A 21,979-nucleotide genomic window follows, 5' to 3' on the forward strand; every position below is an offset into this window, starting at 1 on the left:
TCAAAAGGATCCCACACTACTTCAGTAATGTTGAGGTCCGAGCTCTGGGGAGGCCAATCCATGACTGATAGTGTTTCAATGTGTGTTTTTCTATCCAGTTATGCTTTGGCAGTATTTCTGGGATCACTGCCATGCTAAAAAATGAATGCTCCATAAAACCTGTTTCCTGATTTTCAGACCAGTTCTTGTGTGGTTTGGCGTCCCTTAGAATTTATCTTGACTGCTAATCATCTGCTATGGGCATTCTTTTAGGTTTGGCACTTTGTCTGTTCTTCAATTTATCCTCAAAAGTCTCCTCCAAATTCTTAAGCACATACTGCAGATTATCTGCCAGGTTTTTAACCAATAGCACTGAGAATCCCCCGTTTGGTGCAAAAATACAATTTTATGCCTGTCAAACTGTTTTAGCCTTGGCATTAAAAAAAAGATCCAACTAAAGAAATGGGAACAAATTAAAAACTACTAGTAATAAAGTGTTAAAAGATTCAGTGTAAGTTGTATGTTATTTGTAGACAAGACACTGGTTCATCCATTGAGTCATGTGCCTTTTTATGGTTGAATGAGTCATAGGTAACTATTAAAAGGCTTACCAAATGAACAAAAACAGGTCAGGTACAGGACTGGACTGAAAGTGAGTGAAAAACCAAAGAAAAACTTTGAAAGACCTTCAGAAAGCCTGAAGAACTATTGCTCAAGAAACCAAAACATAAACAAAAACAAGAGATGATTCAACACTTTTGCACAGTAATGTATATGTTTCACTTTTAACATGAGTAAGATGCAGACTAATGAAGCAAAGGTTTTGTGTTTTATTATTATTTTTATTATAAGCATTGTTTTTATTTGTAGGTGTACTCATAGATGACCAACATGGCGTGCCTGGCGGCTCTGTGTCTCCTGTTTATTTTTCCACTGAGCAGCTCCCAGAGCACGCTGGAGTCTGAGCAGAAAATCAGCGCCCATAAGGCCCCAGGAGCAGCTCCTCCTCCTCCACCCCCACACATAAGGGACCTACTCCAAAAGGAGGAAACCAATAATTTAAACGCAATGCGGACATGTAAGTGTGTAAACACTGGTGAAGAGAGCTTCATGTTCACTGCCATCCAGCAGTGAGACAAGATAATTAGTTAAAAATTGTACCATGTAAATCCATGTAAATTCTTCCTTTAAAAAAAAAAAAAACTTGAACAATTTTTTTTTAGATTAAATAAGTACTACTCAAAGTTAGATATATACTTTTCAATAGGAGTGTATGGCCCTAATATCATCATGATATCACCTTTGGTTAGGGTTAATAGGAAAGCATCAATATGAGCCATGTCAGGCTGGGCAGAGCACAACGTGTGCAGGGTTACACCGTTGTAGGGATCACTGCATCTTTTCAAGACAGACAGGAAGAAAGGGGAGCAACAGCAATGACCAGCCGACGCTTATTTGTCAGCTTCAGTCTGCACTTTAATGCATTAACACTGCAGTGTTCTGTGTGAGTATATGGAAAGTTCAATGTTTTCAGTAAGAGCTTACAGACTGCAGATTGATCCATGCTATGATTAACTGAAGTGCTGTCAAGTGCATTTCAAGTTCACTCCACTGATGTTTTGTTATATAAAAATAATATGTTTTCTATTACAATGTGATGCTGCTTATAGTTCAATTTAAAAAGTACAGGCTGACTAGTTTGGACAACACAGAAGAGTTTACATTAACTTCAAGTAATTGGAGAGATGGAAGAAAGTTAAGTTATACCCACTGAAAATATCTGAGTGGCTCAGTTTGGACAGCTAAATGTAAAGTGTTTATAATCAAATGGCACATGTATTGTTTGAAAAATTAGACTTCTGGGAACTATTTAGGATTTTTATATTGCAGTTGCTTGAATTGGCAGTGCTAAATGCTGAATTCCTGTCCATCTCAATTTTAAAAGGATTTTTACGTGAAAGCTCTGATGAACACCGTCTTGTGTTTGTGCCTCTGCAGATGCCCTTGTAGACAAAGATAACGCCAAAGTGGGTCTGTTCATCGCAGCAGCCATGGGAACATTTGCTCTGATGGCTGCAGTGTACTGCATCTACAACAAGTTCTACACCAAACAGCAGTACATGCACACCCAGCTCAACAATGACCCAGGTAGCTTTGATTGTTTCTGAGGTAGAACCATGTTCAATTTGAGTGGGAAACAGAAATGATCAGAACCTGTGTGGCAGCATGTGAAACTATTCCTGAGAGACTGTCAACAGCAACACTTATAAGACACTTATAAATTATCATCAGCGGGAAAATTACTCTCTCATCTTTTCTGTCTGATTTGTTGATAGCAAAGCATTTCCTGTTTGCTGCTGTTTAGAGGCAAAGTGATGCTTTAGTGTGTGGAAATGCAAATCTGTAATTTATACGCCATAAACAAGACTGATTATGTTTGATTTTCTGTTGTTTTGGAGTCTTGTCCTTACATTATCTTAAGGCTAAAATCTAAAAAAGCTTTTCTATTTAAAGAAAACTTTTAAAAGTGCATTTTATTTTCTGTCTGCAGACACAGACTCCCTGGATCCCCCCCCTGTGTTCTTTCACGCCTCCGTCAGCTCCAGTGTAATGGACCTGCAGAAAGCCGGTTACGGCTCCCTCTCGGACACTCCATCCATAATTTCTGTCCCACCCAGTTTGTCCCCTCCTCCATCTGCCATGCCCCCGCCTGCCCTCTTCCTCTCCTCTCGCTCTCTTAGAACTATATCAGCAAAGGATCTGGAGAAGAGTTACATATGACATGCTTGTGTAGGTTACTGTTTTTGAATGATGGATAAGGGAGTAGTTACAGTTACTTGAATGTTTGTGTTGTTTTTTTGTACACATAGACTCATTTTTGATTTTACTCAACAGCAGTAAAATAAAGAGGAAACTAAGGCACAGCTTAGCGATATACGGCGCCTTCACATCCAGTTCTGTTAATGTTAATCATGACTTCCTTTAACCTCACTGCCCATTATTCTCATTCACAGTCATATGCATGAACTGTAGTCATTTTTGCCGTGTTTTTGTTTATTACACATAATAAACTAGATATTTCCAGCATCTTATCAAAGCTGCACCACCCTCTAATTAGAAAATAAACTCTCCAAATTAAAAAAAATATATGTCTTTCGAGTTTTGTGATAAACAATTACAGCTCCATGAATTACTTCATGAGCTGCAGTGCAAGTTTAACTAATGACTTAAGCAAAATAAACCTAACACGCCTGATTTAATCTGTGCATGTTAAAGGAATACAGACTCTTGGACTGGGAAAGGTGTTTTGCCTCTTTAAAACTATCTTGACTACTGTTTCAGAATTGATATTTTATGTATAATACTTTATATTTGATGATTTTGAAAATATAAAGTTAGGTACATCTTTAATATTTAGATAGTAAGAAGATTTTCTATAGTGTCTCTGCACACCACCACAGTGGTTCCTACATCAAACAACCATGATGTGATTGAATTGCAGACTTTCAGCTTTAATTCAGGGGTTTAACAAACATAAATAACATTACATTTAGGAAATTCAAGCCAAACAAAGTTCAACATTTTCAGAGGCTGAAGATTAATGACAGACTTTTCAGCAGTTTTCACTGGAACTGTCAAAGAGATGCTGGTTAATATGAAGGAAGCCATTGTTGGGTTGGGAAAAAAAGCCCAAATAAATCTATCAGAGAAGCAGCAACAACTTTATGAGTGGCCAAATCAACAATCAGGCACAGTTATAAAACAATGAACGCAATGGCGAGTTTCTCAAGGTAAAGAAATGCCACGAAACTGCTTCTCACTCAGTTGTCAAGTTACATCTGAGCCTCTAAAAATGAGGGACTGTTTATAAAAAGAGCTCCTATTGTCCAAATCCTCATGAACCTAGCTGTATATGCAGCACTTCCAGTGTAAAGAGACTGGAAGATAAAATCAATACTGACACTTTTGTTGATGGACAAACGAAAATGTGATTTTAAAAGACCGACCCACATACATAAAATACTTCAATGCAGTTTTTCTTTTTCCACTTTTTCTATCTACAGTATACAGTTACATTAAGCCTGTTTTACGCTAGTTTAGACATTTCTATATGTAACAAAAAATGTCTCGAAAAGAAAGCAGCTCGCCAATACGCACCAAATAAGTGACTCCATTAACTTATAATGACATATAGCAGCCCTGCCTCTGTCCCTGCTGGTAAGGTGCAGATCATGAAGAGATCAAGACTCGCCTCCTCCATTTGTGATGTTCTATTGATTTTCAATCCTTCTAAAATTTATTTCTGGTCATAAACGCGAAAAAACCTGCAATCTAATCCACAACCACTGTCCCGAGGTGAGTCTGCGTACCTTCTTACAAATACCCAGAAACTCTATTAATATTCTTGGTGGGACAGTGTTTACACTAACTCCCCATTCAAGGCTTGTGCAGTCCAAGAATAGCCGCGGCTTGGATAGTCGGTGCTTAAAACGAGGAAGGAAGTGCCGTATACCTTCCTCTCACTACACACTTGGAGAGATTAGCGGCAGCAGTAATCTGTTTCAGGACCATGGCCAGAGACAACGTTTGGATATGAATCTTATCGAAAGTTGCCTACGACTCTCTGTGAACCTTTACGGACACCAAACAGTGTGACGAAGTTTGTTTGGACAGGGTATCCGGAAAAGTGGGGCTGAACATGCATATTCGACTGGTTTTATATAAAGGGACTTGAAGGAGGCTCAGTCAAATCTCTGGACAGTCTGTCGCTAATTACGAGTCTCGTTTCACATGAAAGCGTGAGTTACGAAAGCTGGTGACCCAACCAAATCGGTTCTTTTAATGTGAGTAAGAAGCAAGAAGCCGGGAAGCAGAGGAGAAAGGCTGTGCGCTCAGTCGGGAGCGCGCAGAGACTGCACATTGGGCCGGTCCTGGAGACGTGAGGATGGAGGTCCGGCCGGACAGGTTTAAGGCCGTGGCAGCCAAAACTCTTGGGAAAATATACGGGTATGTAAAATCTCCTCCTCGGGGAACAGAAACAGAGCAGAAACATCTGCTGGATGACCTTTAATGTTAAAAAGGAGCTTTGTGTTTAGCGGTTAAGCTGCGGACCTGAGGGGAAGTTCATTCTTACTGATGCTGAAACATGGCCTGTTAGTCTATCAGTGTTTCTATTAAGAAGATTTAAAGAAATATAATGTCCAGAGGCCCGAATCAATAATATGGAAATATGTGTCCGCTTATAAATCTTTCATATAAGAAATGTGTACACAATAACTCGCTGTATGTGGCACTGGCGACTTAAAGTAGCTGATAAGAGATTAAAAAAGAAACCCAAATTAATTTTCAAACTCTCTTTTATAAGCAGTGTGTATCATTCTTTGTTCCCGAAGAACAAAAAAACAGAATGAAGTTACATTTCAGGCTCAAAATGTTCTCTCAGTGTAAGATGACGCGCTGGATCGATATTTGGATCCATTTCTCCTAAGCTTGCCGTGCTCTTACATTGTCACATTACAGAGACACTGTGACACCGTGTGTGTGTGTGTGTGTGTGTGTGTGTGTGTGTGTGTGTGTGTGTGTGTGTGTGTGTGTGTGTGTGTGTGTGTGAGGGGAGGGGGTGTCCATCTGGAATTTTCTGAAAGACTAATAAAACTCTGTGTTTCACTTTCTACCATTTTTAGAGATTAGACAATATCGGTTAGAATAACAGAAAAACAGACATTTAAGAACTCGGTATCATTTTAATGACTTATTGGGACACTTTTATAGGTTTATAGCGACAGTGCAACCAATTCCGTTGACACTCGGTGGCAAAAAACAAAACAAAGCAAAAACCTTCATTGGGCACTCCTGAGAAATAGCGTGTAAGAACCTGGGCAGTTATCTGATAGCAAGAAACTCATAGGTGGACTCCCCTTTCTTTCTCTCGGGATTTGATGCAGCGTCTAAACACTTAAATCCCCTCCAGAAATAGCATCTCCCTGTCCAAGCTGTCGGCCCACGTAAATCCCTGCAGGGCGTACACCTTGGCCACGTCTCTCTTCCTCTCTAGTAGCCACATAGCTTGTCATCTTGTCCCTCGCCCGCGCACCCCCCCCTTCATAGCCGGGATTAGGACACCCGGCCTGCGGCAGAGAGCGCAGGTCATCTCACTGGAGCGCACTGCTCTCACGTGCTGTACCTGGCTGCTTTGCGTAAAAGGCTCACCGGCCTGCTTGACCGCTCCGACTCTCCGCACGCGAAATCCGCACCTTACATTCGAAAATGACTCTTTATTTACTTGTTGTAAATGACTAAACCTTTAGCCTGTTTTATTATACAACTCTCCGCCTGATGTTTACTTCTCAAGCGTCATCTTCTTCTTTTCAAAATTGATTAGCGCAAATTAGCAGTCACGCGATCGTCTGTGATTTCAGTCAGTGATCACAGTAGACAGCTGGTACTTGTCTTTATTTTCAGGTTAAGCAGGAATTTGACTCAAAGACACTCTGAATCTCTTATTTATCTCAGGTTTTATCCTCAAAACATTTACCTGGAAAACTCGTTCCTCGAGAGTATTTTATGATTAACTCTCTAATACTTTTTTCCTTCGTCCGTTATAACTGCCACATGAGCCGATAGAGGATATTTTAACATTTTATATTAGGAGACTTAGTTCACTAAGTTTGTATTAATGCCATGGAGCATTTTCAGACCATCAACTTTCTCTTATCTAATCAATTATTCCAAGGTGTCCGAGTTGACGGTCTGCCCTACATTTGTCCTTGATGTATGAATTAAGAGATTAACCCGCTGACGGAACTGTATTGATTTAGGAAATATAGAATTCAGCTCTGCTATACTCCAATATTCAGAACTTTTACTTTTTTGGGATTGAGTTCAATTGTTCCACAGGAATGATGCAATCTGGGCTTTTCTACAAGGTGTAACGGGAGAAAGGGAGAGAAGGTCAGGCAGCTTTTAGGGATTACGACGGATTTTCCTTAACCTGGGGTCAGTCATGAAAAGTCACTGCAACTGATACAGTATAAAATTAAAAATATAGTGGCCCTTTATAATAAAGTCCTTGACCTATAGTATAATTTGTCAAAATGCTTTCACCACAATTAGTCTAGGCAAGGCAAGGCAAGGCAAGTTTATTTGTATAGCACAATTCAACAACAAGGTGATTCAAAGTGCTTTACAGAGACATTAGAAACAAGAACAAATAAAAAGCATGATTTAAAATTGATTAAAACAAGCAAATAAACTAACTAATTAACAAACAAACAAACAAACAAACAAACAAACAAAACAGTATATAAAATCAAAACAGATAAAATCAGAACAGTAGATAAAATCAGTAGTTAAATGTAAGTTTTGAAATTTAAGCTTAAAGTGTGGATTTGGTGCTTTATTCAAATGCAGCTGAGAACAGGTGAGTCTTCAACCTGGATTTAAATAAACTGAGTGTTTCAGCTGATCTGAGGCTTTCTGGGAGTTTGTTCCAGATATAAGGAGCATAAAAGCTGAATGCAGCTTCTCCGTGTCTGGTTCTGACTCTGGGAACTGATAAAAGACCGGATCCAGATGACCTGAGGGATCTGGAAGGTTCATACTGGGTCAGGAGGTCATTGATGTATTTTGGTCCTAAACCATTCAGAGCTTTATAGGCCAGCATCAGAACTTTAAAGTCTATCCTCTGACGGACAGGCAGCCAGTGTAACGGACAGGCAGCCAGTGTAATATTCTAGGGTGTAATATTCAGTATCGAAAATACTAACTGATTCCAAATGAGTCTAAAATGTCAGTGCAGCAGAGCAAGGAGGTTTTAAAGGAAACGAGACCTGCATTTTGAAGTGTTGAACACCTTTAGATTAATTTAGAAGGAGGCACAATTTATAATGTGACTATTTCTAATATAATACAAAACTTTAAGGCAATACAGACACGTTTTCATTCTTTACACAGTGTTGTTAGCAGTTTTGGCTGTATGGTGTAATCTCCCCTTTTCAGATTGTCCACATTTTGTTGCATTATACTTCATTTATTGTGTTTTCTGGTGGACATACCTTCTAAATAAATGACTTGGAGTGCCCCCTTAATCAGATAGGACAACTCTGAAGCATATTACATCTTGCGCACCAAAACAATGTGTAATTAGAATGAAAGAAGGGGTGTTTATGATATTCTATTATGCACATTATGCCCTTAACAATAATGTGCAATTGCAATGTAAGAAGAAGAAACATCATTGGCTGTTTCTTCTAAAATACCCAAAATATGTTAATTGCATAGAAATGCTCAGTGTTAATAATACCTTTCCTTTTAAAATGTCAGTTGTGTTTTGAGATGCTTAAAAATGACAAAAATTACATGGCAAATGTTGAGAAATTACATCATAAGTAGAGAGAGCTTTACTGTAAAGTGAGACCGAAAGCACTACAAGTGTACAGCTAGTGGAAAAAAAACTACATATATGGACACTAGGAAAATAAACTGGTGTAAAATAAGGAAGGACTGCTGTGAATTATGTGTGAGAATATGTGTGAGTCAGAGGAGATGCCGGTAAGGAGCAGAGTTAAAGATGAAAAGGAGACAGGAAGAAAGACGAGAGAGGCCAGCCCAGACAGAAATAGTCCAAGAGAGCCAGCGATATTAATAATTTAACAACGAAAATCATTAATATTTGATCGGTGTTGAAGATTGTTGGAACCCCTGCTTACAGTTACCAACAGAGCATGTTTTATAACGGCATAGCTGTTTTCAATCGTGTTGGTATTTTGTATGAATGTTCTGGACAGATTTGTTGGCAGGAACACAAATGGCCTCACAGCAGTTCTCTGGTAATAACCATGTCATTTTAAAGTCTGCAGGAAATATATTACATAGCGTGATATAAACAACTGCCTTAACTCCAGGGCCTACACAACAGATGTACTTATAAAAGCTTTTGCCACTAGATGAACAAGCTCTAAATGTTGTTGAATATCGCAAGTATGACACACAGATTTACTCACAACAAAAAAAGAGATCTGGGAAGTGTTTTGACCTGAGGTGTTTTGTCATATGTCCTAGTCACTTCTGCGATTTCCTTTGTTTGTCAACCTTCAGTGACCTTAGATAAAAATACACTTAAATCTAGGAAAAAAATATTACAGCATCAGAATCATAAGAATCACTTAAATGTGCCATCAGGACTGGGGTTTTTTTGTACAAAATTCAGCGTGTGAAAGGTTATTTTGTGTGCATATTTTGATTTGGATAATTTTATCAGCTTTATTTGTGTTTGGTCTTGAATGTCTCACGCCATCCTTCAGTCTCCTTAATAATTACAATGATCACAATGTCTGTTTGGTTAGGAAGAGTATGGTGATGCATCAGAGGTTCACTGTGATCACATTTACCACAGCGACGTATACAACAGTGGAAGAGGTTTTCAAATTGCATGGCTGATCCAGGTCAATAGAAGCTGCTCACTTGTATATATAAAACCTAAAGGGCAGTGATGTAGTAACTCATCCAGCTCAATGTTTCACAATTTATAAGATACTGCCTGTAAAATGGCAAATGTGACCTTGACCATGATTAGGTGATCAATGTTTTAAGTTTCACTAAAATCTATTCTTACATTTTCAATTCAATTTTATTTATATAGCACCAAATCACAACAACAGTCGCCTCAAGGCGCTTTATATTGTAAGGTAGATCCTACAATAAAACATTCAGAGAAAAAAACCCAACAATCATATGACCCCCTATGAGCAAGCACTTTGGCGACAATGGGAAGGAAAAACTCCATTTTAACAGGAAGGGGGGGGGGGGGGGCGACCATCTGCTGTGATTGGTTGGGGGCAGAGGAAGAAGACAGGATGAAGGACTTGCTGTAGAAGAGAGCCAGAGATTAATAACAAGTGTGATCTGACTAACGCTCTAACAGGCTAGACCAACGGCATCATGAACTCATTGGTCCTTTAGCTGGATGAGCTAAAAACTGATCTGTCACTTCCTACTTGTCCACCTCTGAAACATGAAACAATACATAGAAACTATTGTGGCTTTTAGATGCACTGACCCTAAGAAGATAAAACTGGATATAGTTATACATCCAATATAAATTAGATTTTATTGATACTTTTATTGATTATTGCCTCCATGATTGCTTTTTTTTTTGTCACTGTTTCACTGAAGTGTTTGTTGCATTCCATGTAATCATACAATGAATGTGATTTACAGTATCATAACCTGCTCTAGTCTTTTCCTAACCTGTCAAAATTGTGGGTAATTAAAAATCAGGAAGAGTCGGTTATGAATGCTAATCTGGTTCATTTAATCTCCTTTCGTTCAGTACAAGTTGTCAAACAAAACATTCCCATGATCTCTGCTCTACATTTGCACAGTTGATTTTTGGCTAAAAGCTGCAGGTTTGAGTTTGTGGATGTGCTTTGGCGAAGTATAGCCATACTCTGTGCATCTCTGCGATCGGAGCTGGACCTGCAGTGGTCTTATCTTACAACTCAGCTTTTCACATGTCATGTTTAATAGATGACTGCTACATTTAGATGCATATTTGATGCTTGTCGGAGGCTGACAGTCCGTGTGGTTTCTAAGGGTTTTGCAGTGAGGCAGAAGAGCAGCTTGCTTTAGGCTTTTCTTTTTTGCTGGCGGTTTCTGTGAGGGTGCAGCGCAGAAATCCTGATTGTATTAACTTAATGTGATAAGTTAAAGTGTTAACAGCAGGTCCCAGCAGTGGGATGCTAATGGACATTTGTGCTGACTGTGATTTTTTTTTTTAAGATGCTTGACTTAGCAGTCAAACAGACACCCAAGAGGACTGTCTGAACATCTAAACCCACTCACTTTCATCAGGCCAAGTTGTCAGTCAACAAGCTTTTCAGGATCTGTTTTCACTGTGCCAGCAGGAGATTGGAAAACCTCAGGCCCACTTACTGATTCCTCCGAAGTTAAATCAATGACATGCATTAGGCTTTCAGGACTTAGTAACTGTTGAACCTAGTTATTTCCTGTCACTTATGAATCATTGTTTAGCTTAAATAAATCAGTAAACAATACTATCTGCTAGGAGAAAGCTTTTTGAAATGACTCATTTGCATGCAAGAGTGTTTTGTTGTGTATTTTCAAGGTTATTTCTTTAGCAAGTTATGCTTAAGAGATAAGAAATACAAATATTTTTGTCTTTATTAAAGAATACAGTTTATCTACCCCCTCTTCAAAGATAACTTGTCAGATTTGTGATACAGGAACAATAAAGTGACCTAAATGTAGATGACACTTTTAATCTACCCACTTTTCCTCTCAGAGCCATCGAGAAGAAACAGGAAAATGGCGAGACCATCGAGCTGTCGGCAGAGGGCCGGCCAGAGCTGGTGGAGGAGAAGGAGATGCCTGTGGTGGACTGCACGTGCTTCGGTCTGCCCAGGCGCTACATCATCGCAATCCTCTCTGGCATTGGTTTCTGCATCTCCTTCGGTATCCGGTGTAACTTGGGCGTGGCTATCGTCAGCATGGTCAACAGCCACACCATCTTCAAAGACAACAAGGAGGTTATAGTGGTGAGTGACAGCAGATGAGTCTGAGTTAATGTTAAATTCTCCCCTGAAGTGACACAGCCAAATTACATATTGTGTAATATGACTGTTTATGTTTATGTTGTTTTAAGGTTGTTTTGGCCATGGGGGGTTGTGCTAGGTACCCTACATATGACTATATATGTCCAATGGACTCATAAAATGCTGAGTTAGGATTTAACAACATGAGAAAATGTTACACTGACTGGAATGATAAAACACGAGTAAGCGTAACAAAGTGTCAGATTATTAAAACTAACACAGCAGTACTTTCATGAAAATGATTTCTCTCTGTATTATCACCTGAAGGCAGCACCTCCTATGATCCCAAGCTAACTAGTCATAAAGAGAAGAGCAAATTTCCGCAACTAACCAGGACTGAACAATGCAGGCATCCTAAAAACCAACCCACCAAATCAAACAAAGTCAGAGTAAAAACAAAATACTGGCTATGAAAAAGGTTTATTCCAATTCCAGCTGTTTGATATAATTAGATATTAAGTATTGGACCACGCCTCCAAACACGCTGCTTCCGGTTCTCATCTATAGCTTCCCCCAGTTCTACAAGCTATTCCCTCTTGTTTACGTGTCTCACCCTCCCTCCCCTTTTCAGTTCTTTAACTTCTTCAATGCTATTTAGTACACGGGGATCTGCCAGGCCTGGGAGCCGCCGGCAGTTCCCTTTGAGGCCCCCCCCAAACCGCAGCTCAATTCGTGTCCAAGCATTCACCTTTACCTACTTAAACGTTGTCAAACCTAACATGAGGACGCAGGCCCAGCTAGTGAATGTTTGATATAGTTGAGAGATCTGGTGGAATACTTGTGGCTGGTCAGCAGATGTCAGTAGTGGTCAGCATCTGTTTTTTTATGGTTCTTATTTACTGTTAATTATCTAATGTCCACTTTTAGATGATGTTAAATACAGTCTTGCTTTTGAGAAGTGAAAGAATAACTCATCTGCACATATCCAGATATGATTTTAAATGATGTGTCTTACTGTGTGTCCCAACAGAAAGCACAGTTTGACTGGGATCCTGAAACGGTGGGAATGATCCACGGTTCATTCTTCTGGGGATACATTGTAACTCAAATCCCAGGAGGGTTCATTTGTCAAAAGTTTGCAGCAAACAGGTCTGTTAACCTCCTGCACCGTGCAAGGAATAATCACCTTTTGTCGCACAGCATATTCAATGGGGTAATTTCTTCTCCGTGTTTTGTTTCTTTTTCAGGGTGTTTGGCTTTGCTATAGTGGCAACATCTTTCCTGAACATGCTCATTCCTACAGCAGCTCGTATGCACTTTGGCTGCGTTATCATTGTCAGGATCTTTCAAGGACTTGTGGAGGTGCTTCTCTCTCCCCTGAAGTGCAATGTGCTTCTGTTTACATAATGCAGTTGAGATTATTTACAATCATGCAAATTCCTACATTCTACTCCTATTCCCACAGGGAGTTTCATACCCAGCATGTCATGGTATTTGGGCCAAATGGGCACCACCTCTTGAAAGAAGTCGCCTGGCAACAACAGCCTTTTGTGGTGAGTCCGTGATCAGTGGCCCTGCTCTGCCTGCAAACAATGTGTGATAGATTAAGACAATTAACAACAAATATATCTAAACAATATCAAAATAAAATCAAAATTTTCCTGTTTTAGGTTCTTATGCTGGTGCTGTGATTGCCATGCCATTAGCTGGAATCCTAGTCCAGTACTCAGGATGGTCATCTGTCTTCTATGTGTATGGTAAGACGCCTTTAACCTGGGCCTCATTTCAAACCCTTCAGTCTGGAATGAATATGCATTTTTCTAATAAGCTAACTGAAAATGCGGATGCTTGCGACGACACTGAACGCACACAGTAGAGCCTCACTCATAATGAAACTATGAGAAAAGGAAAACCACAACAGACCAGCGCCATAAATACCAGAAGGATGTAGTCTCATGGTAAAAAAGAAATTACACCACATGTCGTGTCAAAACTGTTATACGTTCGGACACAGTACCGTGGAACGAATCTTGAGCAATGCTTTAGTTCTTTTTATTTTTCGACAGCGCAGCAATTTATTGAAACAGCATATGTGACAAAAACAGTTTTAGTTCAATAGTTCAGTACAATTGTAACAAAGTTGAAAGTCAATATTTGACTACCTTGATTCTTTGGCACACAAAATCTGAACTCTTTGAAGGACATTCAAAGCTCTTCTTTGGATGTTGGTTGCCTTTTGTTTTGTTCTCTGGGGATCCTACATTCCTAATTAGTGCTGAGGTAAACTTGGGGAGGCCAATCCACAACTGTGTGTTTTCCCTGTTTCCCTTCTGTCTTCTTGACAGCCACCCTCCCACTGAGACAAACTCTGTTGAAGCTTCAGTGAACAATAGATTGATGTATTTCTTGGGAGCACTTAAAGTCACAGTGTTAGGCATTATTAAGGTATTAGCAAGTGCTTAATTCATTATTTTTGCAGCATTACTCCTCATTAGTTTGACATTCATAAAAACAGATGTATTATTATGAATGTTATTATGATTATTAGTAGTGATGTAATACCAGTGATAGTTGTACATGATGTAACAATAACAGACAGATAAACATATCTGTATTTATAAAGCACATACTAAGGAGGAGTAATGATATATAAATGTTTAATTAAGCACTTATTTTACCATGTGACACTTTTATGAAGTGCTACCAACGTTTTTACTCTTTCTTAAGGACTTTCGGATCGCCTTCATTTGCAGATAGTTTTTTTTAGATGTGCCGCTTCCTCTTTTGACCTGCAATTGTCCAGTTTCGGCAAAACTTTTAAAGGAAGCACTGCACAGCATGCTGAGATATGCTCAGCACATCTCAAGTATTTTGAGTGCTTAAAGATTCAGCAGACAGGTCTTTGCGAATCACTTTGTTGGTGGAAAAAAATATTTTTTTTGGATAGAAATGGAGCAAATTATTTGTACTAGCAATGTGTAGACACAACACTGGTTCATCCCTCGAGTCGGATCAGCTCAGTGTCACGTGGCTTAACAAATAAACACATTCTTCTGAACATAGTCAGGCATGGGTACAAAAACTGGCCTGAAAAGTAATCGACGTCTAAAGAAAAACTCATGAGGGCTAAAGAACCATTGCTCAAGACCACTTTTAAAAGTTACAGCAAAGTCTGGCTACTTGGAAGAAGAATCTAAAGAAATGACTGGTCTTTGTTTGCACAGTATTGTAATAACAAATGAGTTAGTGTGTAAAAAAATAATCTTTTTTCTCCAATCTGCCTGTTCCTTCCCCAGGAAGTTTTGGTGTTATGTGGTATTGCTTTTGGATCCTGGTCTCGTATGAAAGTCCGGCAGCTCACCCCACCATCACCGAGGAGGAGAGGAAATACATTGAGGAAAGCATTGGCGAGTCAGCCCAATTTACAGTAACGGTCAGTACATGCAACAGATTTCTCAAGCTCTCTCAATTAAAACACTGCACTTCATTCAAGGGCATTTCACTAGTTTACAGGATTGCTATGAAACCACGTTAAAAAAAACCCTCTTAAAAATAGATGAGTTTATATGCTGATTCAAAGTGAGATAACGGAGATGATAAACAAGCAAACACTGAGTCAAAAGCTCAATTGTTTATCTGTCACAGTGACAGATTTAGAAACTCTTTGTTAGCACTCATTTCTGTATCTGCAGTCAAGCAAAACTCAGTTCCACACACCCTGCTCTGTTGTCGTTTGTGATGCTCGTTTGTTTCAAAGGAAAACATTTAAGAAATTAATTAGTTACGTGTTCAAGCAAAGAGCTATACACGTTTGAGACAAAATCAGAGAACTTCTTTACAAAATCACTAAAATCATCATCACATTTTTCCCTTACAGAAATTCAACACACCGTGGAGGGCCTTCTTTACCTCCATGCCAGTGTATGCCATCATTGTAGCCAACTTCTGCCGAAGCTGGACTTTCTACTTGCTCCTCATCAGCCAGCCTGCTTACTTTGAGGAGGTCTTTGGGTTTGAAATTAGCAAGGTAACACGTGCAGCCGACAAGCAAAAACCTTTCAGCAGTTATATCAGAAAATAAAGGACATCACTGCAGCTTTGGTTGCGTGTCTTGCCACTGCAGTGGTAAATTTAAATGTCCTCATTTGTACCATTGCAGTTTGCACACCTTATATTGACAAATCATGAAGCACTGACAACAATTTTTCACCTTAATTTACTAAAATTTAATTTTTTAAATTGTGTTATTCTATGGAACATTTTTTTTAATATCAATTCATTTATAGGCTGTTACACTGAAGCATTTCTATTTTAGTGTTATTGGTCATTCAAAGCTTTGTCTCATATTAACACATACACCCAATTTAGAATCACTAATTAAATATCCTGTATGTTTGACTGAGGAAACCAGAGTACCAGAAGAACAACGGCTTTAGGGAGGATTTCTAGAGCCATTCTGGCACCATTACAATGGTCTGCACCACCCTGCTGGAAATAAGCAACAGGAGAATGCACAGAGTGCAACTGCCCATTGACAGGAAATGCTCTCTATGTTCCTTCCGCAGGAAGGATCCTGGACCTTGAATTTTTTATTACAAGATCCTGATGTCAGCCATCGTTCTGATGTCTCAGAGCATTATCTTGACAAAATAAAAAGTGTGTTGTACACCTCTCTCCATGCTTTTGCATATGCTATATCTACACTGCTGACATTTATGTTCAAGCTCAACTTTGACCTTTAATGAACTTAAATTTTTATTTAAAATCTTGGTGAAAAATAAGAGTTTTCTAAATTTGTTTTTGTATTTGAATGTAGTTTGTCTTTCAAAACTGCACCTTAAAGTCTGGAAGAAACTATATGAATATGTACTTTTCTGTGCCTCATAAGCACGTTAGCTTGAGCTCCAGTCCAGGCAGATTATAACTGTAGTGACAGAAGTTGCTGCGATAGAGTGGTGAACAGTCTTGGGTCCAAATGTAAAATATTTCCTTACCCAGGTTTCTGAGAATGTACGTACAATAACATGGCAGAGATCGCACTGTTTGTGCCAACTTCCATGGATGTTTTGCACCTGTTAAGGCTTTTTTCTTGTTCTCATCTAGGTGGGGATAGTGTCTGCTCTTCCTCATCTGGTTATGACCATCATTGTGCCCATTGGTGGCCAGATTGCTGACTATTTGCGATGCAACCACATCATGACCACCACGAATGTCAGGAAGCTAATGAACTGTGGAGGTAAGAAAGAACCAACTAAAGGGAAGGGAAAACGAAAACTTGCATAAATGAAACAATCACATTTGACAGGACAGAAACAGCCTGGGAAGTCAAGGGCAATGTGGACGTGCTCACATCTGTGAAGAATAACTGGCAAATGCCAGTCAATCGACACAGCACCTGTCTGTGAGCACAGGTCTCATTCAAGGACATCGAGCTCTCATGCCACGCTCATGGACTCTCATTATCTGTGCAGCCTGTAAGGGCTGCAGGTTATGCTTCCAAACTGGACAGACTGACAATGCAATAACTAAGTGCTCCCTTAATTGTTTATGGAGCAGGGTATATATGGTCCTTTAATTTTGAGAGGTTAAATTGGCACATACTCAAAATCTTACATAAAATTATTTGAATTTTATGTTGTTTTCTGCATGCGCTAACTTTGAAGTGAGTCAAGCGACACTGAAGAAACAAGCACAGTAACACGACTGTGGTGAGAAGTCATTTACCACATAAGGCAAATGATGACTCACCAATAACAGAAGCCCTGCCACTGTCCGCTATTTTTACATTGTACAGAGAAACCAAACAGCAAACACCAAAGTGAAAGCTTGCAAGGCACTTATCTCTAACCAATCGACAAGACTTCCAGGCCCATTCGGTTAGCGAAAAGTGTGAACACAAGGCAACAAAATAAGCACTCACACTGTTATATTTTAAAACTATTTATATGTCTGTTTTTTGCTTGCTTGCATCAGGGTTTGGGATGGAGGCTACCTTGCTGCTGGTAGTTGGTTTTTCACACACAAAAGGCATTGCCATTACATTCCTGGTCCTGGCTGTGGGTTTCTCTGGTTTCGCCATTTCAGGTGAAATATGAAGTGTTCCTTCAAAGATTTTAATCATAAATGATATGCGACTGAAAGTTAAGCAGCTACATAGTTCTGTTTTTATCACAAGATGGTAATAATATTAATGGTTCCTCACAAGGTTTCAATGTCAACCACCTGGACATTGCACCGCGGTATGCTAGTATCCTCATGGGTATCTCCAACGGCGTAGGCACCTTGTCTGGGATGGTCTGCCCACTTATAGTCGGTGCCATGACAAAGCATAAGGTGAGAACTGTTTCTGAATTTGTGACTCTAACTGATAATAATGTGTGCTTGTAAGTGTAATCAACTTTCTCATGGTTCTCTCTCACGTTTTCCTGGTAGACGCGAGAAGAGTGGCAGGGCGTGTTTCTTATTGCCTCACTCGTCCATTATGGAGGTGTTATGTTCTATGGTATGCATAGTCTCCTTTCTTGTGCTTAACCGGATCAACTACAAAAATTCTGAATGAGGAAAATTCAGCAAAACTCTGTATACTTGTCAGCTATAGCAGTCAGTGAGTTTGTGTGTCTGCTGCAGGTATTTTTGCATCTGGAGAGAAACAATCTTGGGCAGAGCCAGAGCAGCTGAGTGACGAGAAATGCGGGATCCTGGACGAGGACGAGCTTGCAAATGAGACGGAAGAACTGTATCGCACAAGCGGTGGAGCGGGCTACGGAGCCACGAACCAGGCATCGGATCCCAACGGAGGGGGCATGGCTGGGGGAGGAGGAGGAGGCTGGGTGTCAGACTGGGACAAAACTGAGGAGTATGTCCAACCAGCCGGAACCAATAATTATCTTTACGGAGGAGAGGGCGACCGAGAGTTATAACGTAAAGCCAGCAGACACAGTTTATCAGCAATGTGGAATTTCACTCAATGGCATTAAAAAACTGGTGGGAATGTGGGGATGGACAATTTTCAGCAGGTCTGACTATTTTATCATAAATTAAGAATTTCACAGAGACTGCACAGTAGAGATGAAGACAGTAGTAAACGTAAAATGTGTTTGTGCATGAGTGCAGTCGTTATACGCTGTGTGGCAGAATGGTGTCACCGGCCCACCTTCAGACATGTCGGAGGACGGCTTTAGGCCTGGTGTGGCGTTCTTTGATGCTTAGTCATTGTAACTGTAGAAACTGGACTGACATGACATGGATTTCATTTCTATGCCTCTTATTTGTATTTTAATCACTCGTGATTACACATCTTTAGGCGCACAATGATCACACTGACTTTTCTTTTTAGGAGAAATTGATATCTATTGTCAGATTAGTTTCGAAGACAAGATTTTTCATAGGGGTGGCCAAGAGAGAAACAACCTGCTGTAGGTTTATGTATTAGTCTTCCTAGTCACATGGTACATTTACTACATAGAATAATAACATATTTGTTTGATTTTTATTTTTCACCCTTATTTGATTTAAAAAACAAAACAAAAAAGATCTGCAACCACCTGTTGAGATACTCTCATTCATGACAAAACAGGTTTGCTGAAGATATAGTAATTTCTGGATGTAATTTTTCCATTAATATATAGTTGAACATAGCCACCCATGGCCACCCCTTGTCTCTGCCCCTGGCCCCAACAGGTTTTTGTTTTTTTGTTTTTCTTTTTCATTATTGTCCTTAATGTGCACATTTTAGAAAAAAAAATCATGTGCCAATACAACACAATATATAATGTTCTGTAGTATTGGTTTATTCATCCACTGAAAAAGGAACTGAACATCTGCAAATAACACCACATCTGGCTTTCTGGGAAGTCTACATAGACATTTTAGATGCAGTTTTTAACCACTGTATGTAGTGGACTACTACCTTGCCTACTAGCTGTCATACTGTGAAAAAAAGCATATAGGATTAGTTTAAATCTCCAGAACATCAACATCCTCTTTTAAAATTAGACTCTTAGGTTAGAAACTGTTTTTCTTTCTGTTTCTTTCTGTTTCTATTCTTTCTGTTTCTATTTCTATTTCTAAATAGAAACAGAAAGAAATTTTGCAAAAACAGAATTTTGCTTTGTATGATTAACATCTAATACGTCCTCTATTGGTATTATTTTGTTCTGCTCCATCTGTGTTTGAGGCTGGCATCAGAGGAAGCAGTTTGCTGTCTCCAGTGAAGTGGCAAAGCACAAACAGCACCAAGCTGAGGCTGTGGGATCAGTTTTGTAGCGCTCTCATTTAAAGATGGACTTTAAATTGAATTCATGTGTGTTTAATAATCCATAAAATATCAATTAAAACCAAGACCAGTTAATAAAAATGCTGAAAATCCCAATGGCATTTCTCTGTACAATTTATCTTTGTTAGTACATGTGGTCATGTATCTAGTTAGTCATTAACTAGTAATGGGATGGTACTGTTTACTGATAGGATTGATATTAAATGTTAGGATTTTTACTATTTCTGTCATTTTTCATTCATTTATTGTTAAATGTTCTGTTCTTAATTATAAACTAAATCTATGTGTAAAGGAATGTGGAAAAATACTGAAGAATAAAGCTTAGAGGTGATAGCTTCCACAGTAGTCACAAATCTTTATATTTGGCAGTTTACCCTTATGCATTGCTGCCATTTTAATGTTTTAACCTTTCATATCAGACGGTACAGAGTACGTCTCGCTATAAGTTCATTATTACGCCTGATTTGTACTCCACTGTAAAACAAAACATCTGTTTTCTCCATGTCAGCTCTGTTTCATGCATGATTCAGACACTAAGTGTGCAGGTCTTAAACATTCCTGACCCTTGGTTTCATGTTACCCCTAATGCTCTGCTCCATCCCAGACAGAATATTGATCACTGAGCTTAACTGTGAGCATTTGGAAATGAAGCGGAAAAATAGATTTTGACGGCACAGCCGGTAAGAAGCACAAAGCCTTGGGGTCTCTAAAATCAGTGGTATCATCATGCATCCATTTGTGATTGAACATATAACATATTATACAGTATATGATACCTGATAAGCAGCACTGCATCCGGTGTAATTTACTTGCCCTATTGCATGCCAGTATGAATGTTGTGCAGAGGCAAAGGACACAGTAAAGAATGGACTTAAGAGAGCCTGAAGACCTAAAAAAAAATTATGACAGTAAAGGGTCAGCATTAGCTTTCTATTGAAATCAAATATCTTGTGTGTGTGTGTGTGTGTGTGTGTATAAAACCATTACTGGAACTACTGTAGATTTCCTCTATGATCACAGCAATACATTCTAAGTTTTCAAACCACAAACAACGACAAAACATGACATAGCATATTACCATCGTTCACATTTTATTTAGCACAACCAGTAAGAAATGCAGAAGCAGTGTGTTAAATAACCAACACCCTATTTTTCAGTAGTTTGTAGAATCTCAAGCAGCAGTAACTTGAAGTGTCAACTCACTGGCTGCAAGTTGTCCGTTCTCTGCGGCTTCAAAACAAGCCTAAATCATTACCCCTCCACCTCCGTGCTTGACAATTGGTAAAGTTTTCACATGACTGCAAATTGGATCCTGGTTCAAATAACCTGTGTGGCTCAGACCCCACATTACATCACTTTACATTACAGGGGTTAGGGCTGTGTTCGATAGGGGACAAACATCTTCTCTCTGGTTGTCTGTCCAAAACACATCGTTACAGAAATTGTTTTGCCATCTTTAAACAAATGCATTTTTCATATTCCATGTGAAGACACAGATAAAAAGTAGTTTCGGTCCTGTGTTAAAACTGAAAACACTAACTGTTCAGCTGAGAAACTGTAACAGCTGTAATTTATCACAGATGGGTGTGTTCATCCTTATCACTTAAACACAATCACATAAACACCATGACTAAAGCTGAACATGTTAGATAATTACATAAGGCTATTTTACATATTGTGCTTTTATTTTAAAACCTCAAAGTTTCAAAGCTATGAATTATATTCCTCCCAGCCTTAGTGTCATGGTCTGTGTGCAGGTAGTCAGGAAAAGAAGCAAAGTGCAGAAGTCATGGAGGCAGAAGTTAACTTAACAGAACCTCAGCTTTATTGCTAGCAGAGTACTAAAACTGAAATAACACGGGAACAGAACACAGAGGCAGATACGGTGGTACGACGCAACGCTGAACATATGAAAATACAGACAATAAATACAAGAAGAACACGAGGGAATGAGACCAGATGGGGGACACAGCTGATACAAATTAACTGATGGGACACAAAACTAGAAACATCAACATAAGACACAGACCTTCAAAGTAAAACAGGAAATCCATAGAAAAAACTCAGAGGCACTGAACTAAACTTATATTAAATACTAGAAACTAAAAATTACAATAAAAATACACAAAACACTGGGTCACAGACCCAGGACTGTGACACTTAGACTAGCAGC

At 39.2% G+C, this 21,979-nt stretch overlaps 2 protein-coding genes across 2 annotated transcripts; both read left to right on the forward strand.

Moving 5' to 3' along the window:
* Positions 1-861: 861 nt before the first annotated feature.
* Positions 862-3,047, forward strand: LOC146568237 (uncharacterized). The gene is made up of 3 exons (XM_085283376.1): positions 862-1,057; positions 1,978-2,127; positions 2,531-3,047. Exons 1-3 carry the CDS (start codon positions 862-864, stop codon positions 2,758-2,760), a joined length of 576 nt encoding a protein of 191 aa, XP_085139502.1. The 3' UTR covers positions 2,761-3,047.
* Positions 3,048-4,497: 1,450 nt separating this feature from the next.
* LOC146568238 (vesicular glutamate transporter 1-like) lies at positions 4,498-20,144 on the forward strand. Its single transcript, XM_085284163.1, has 13 exons — positions 4,498-4,986; positions 11,282-11,534; positions 12,562-12,680; positions 12,779-12,893; positions 12,997-13,084; positions 13,202-13,288; positions 14,828-14,964; positions 15,409-15,558; positions 16,635-16,767; positions 17,505-17,615; positions 17,737-17,864; positions 17,964-18,033; positions 18,159-20,144. Exons 1-13 carry the CDS (start codon positions 4,925-4,927, stop codon positions 18,449-18,451), a joined length of 1,746 nt encoding a protein of 581 aa, XP_085140289.1. The 5' UTR covers positions 4,498-4,924; the 3' UTR covers positions 18,452-20,144.
* The last annotated feature ends 1,835 nt before the right edge of the window (positions 20,145-21,979 follow it).

The sequence above is a fragment of the Mchenga conophoros genome, linkage group LG8 (genome assembly GCF_057382185.1).
Source record: "Mchenga conophoros isolate Kocher_MC1m ecotype Shallow Benthic linkage group LG8, M_conophoros_male_GT1.1, whole genome shotgun sequence".
NCBI lineage: Eukaryota > Metazoa > Chordata > Actinopteri > Cichliformes > Cichlidae > Mchenga > Mchenga conophoros.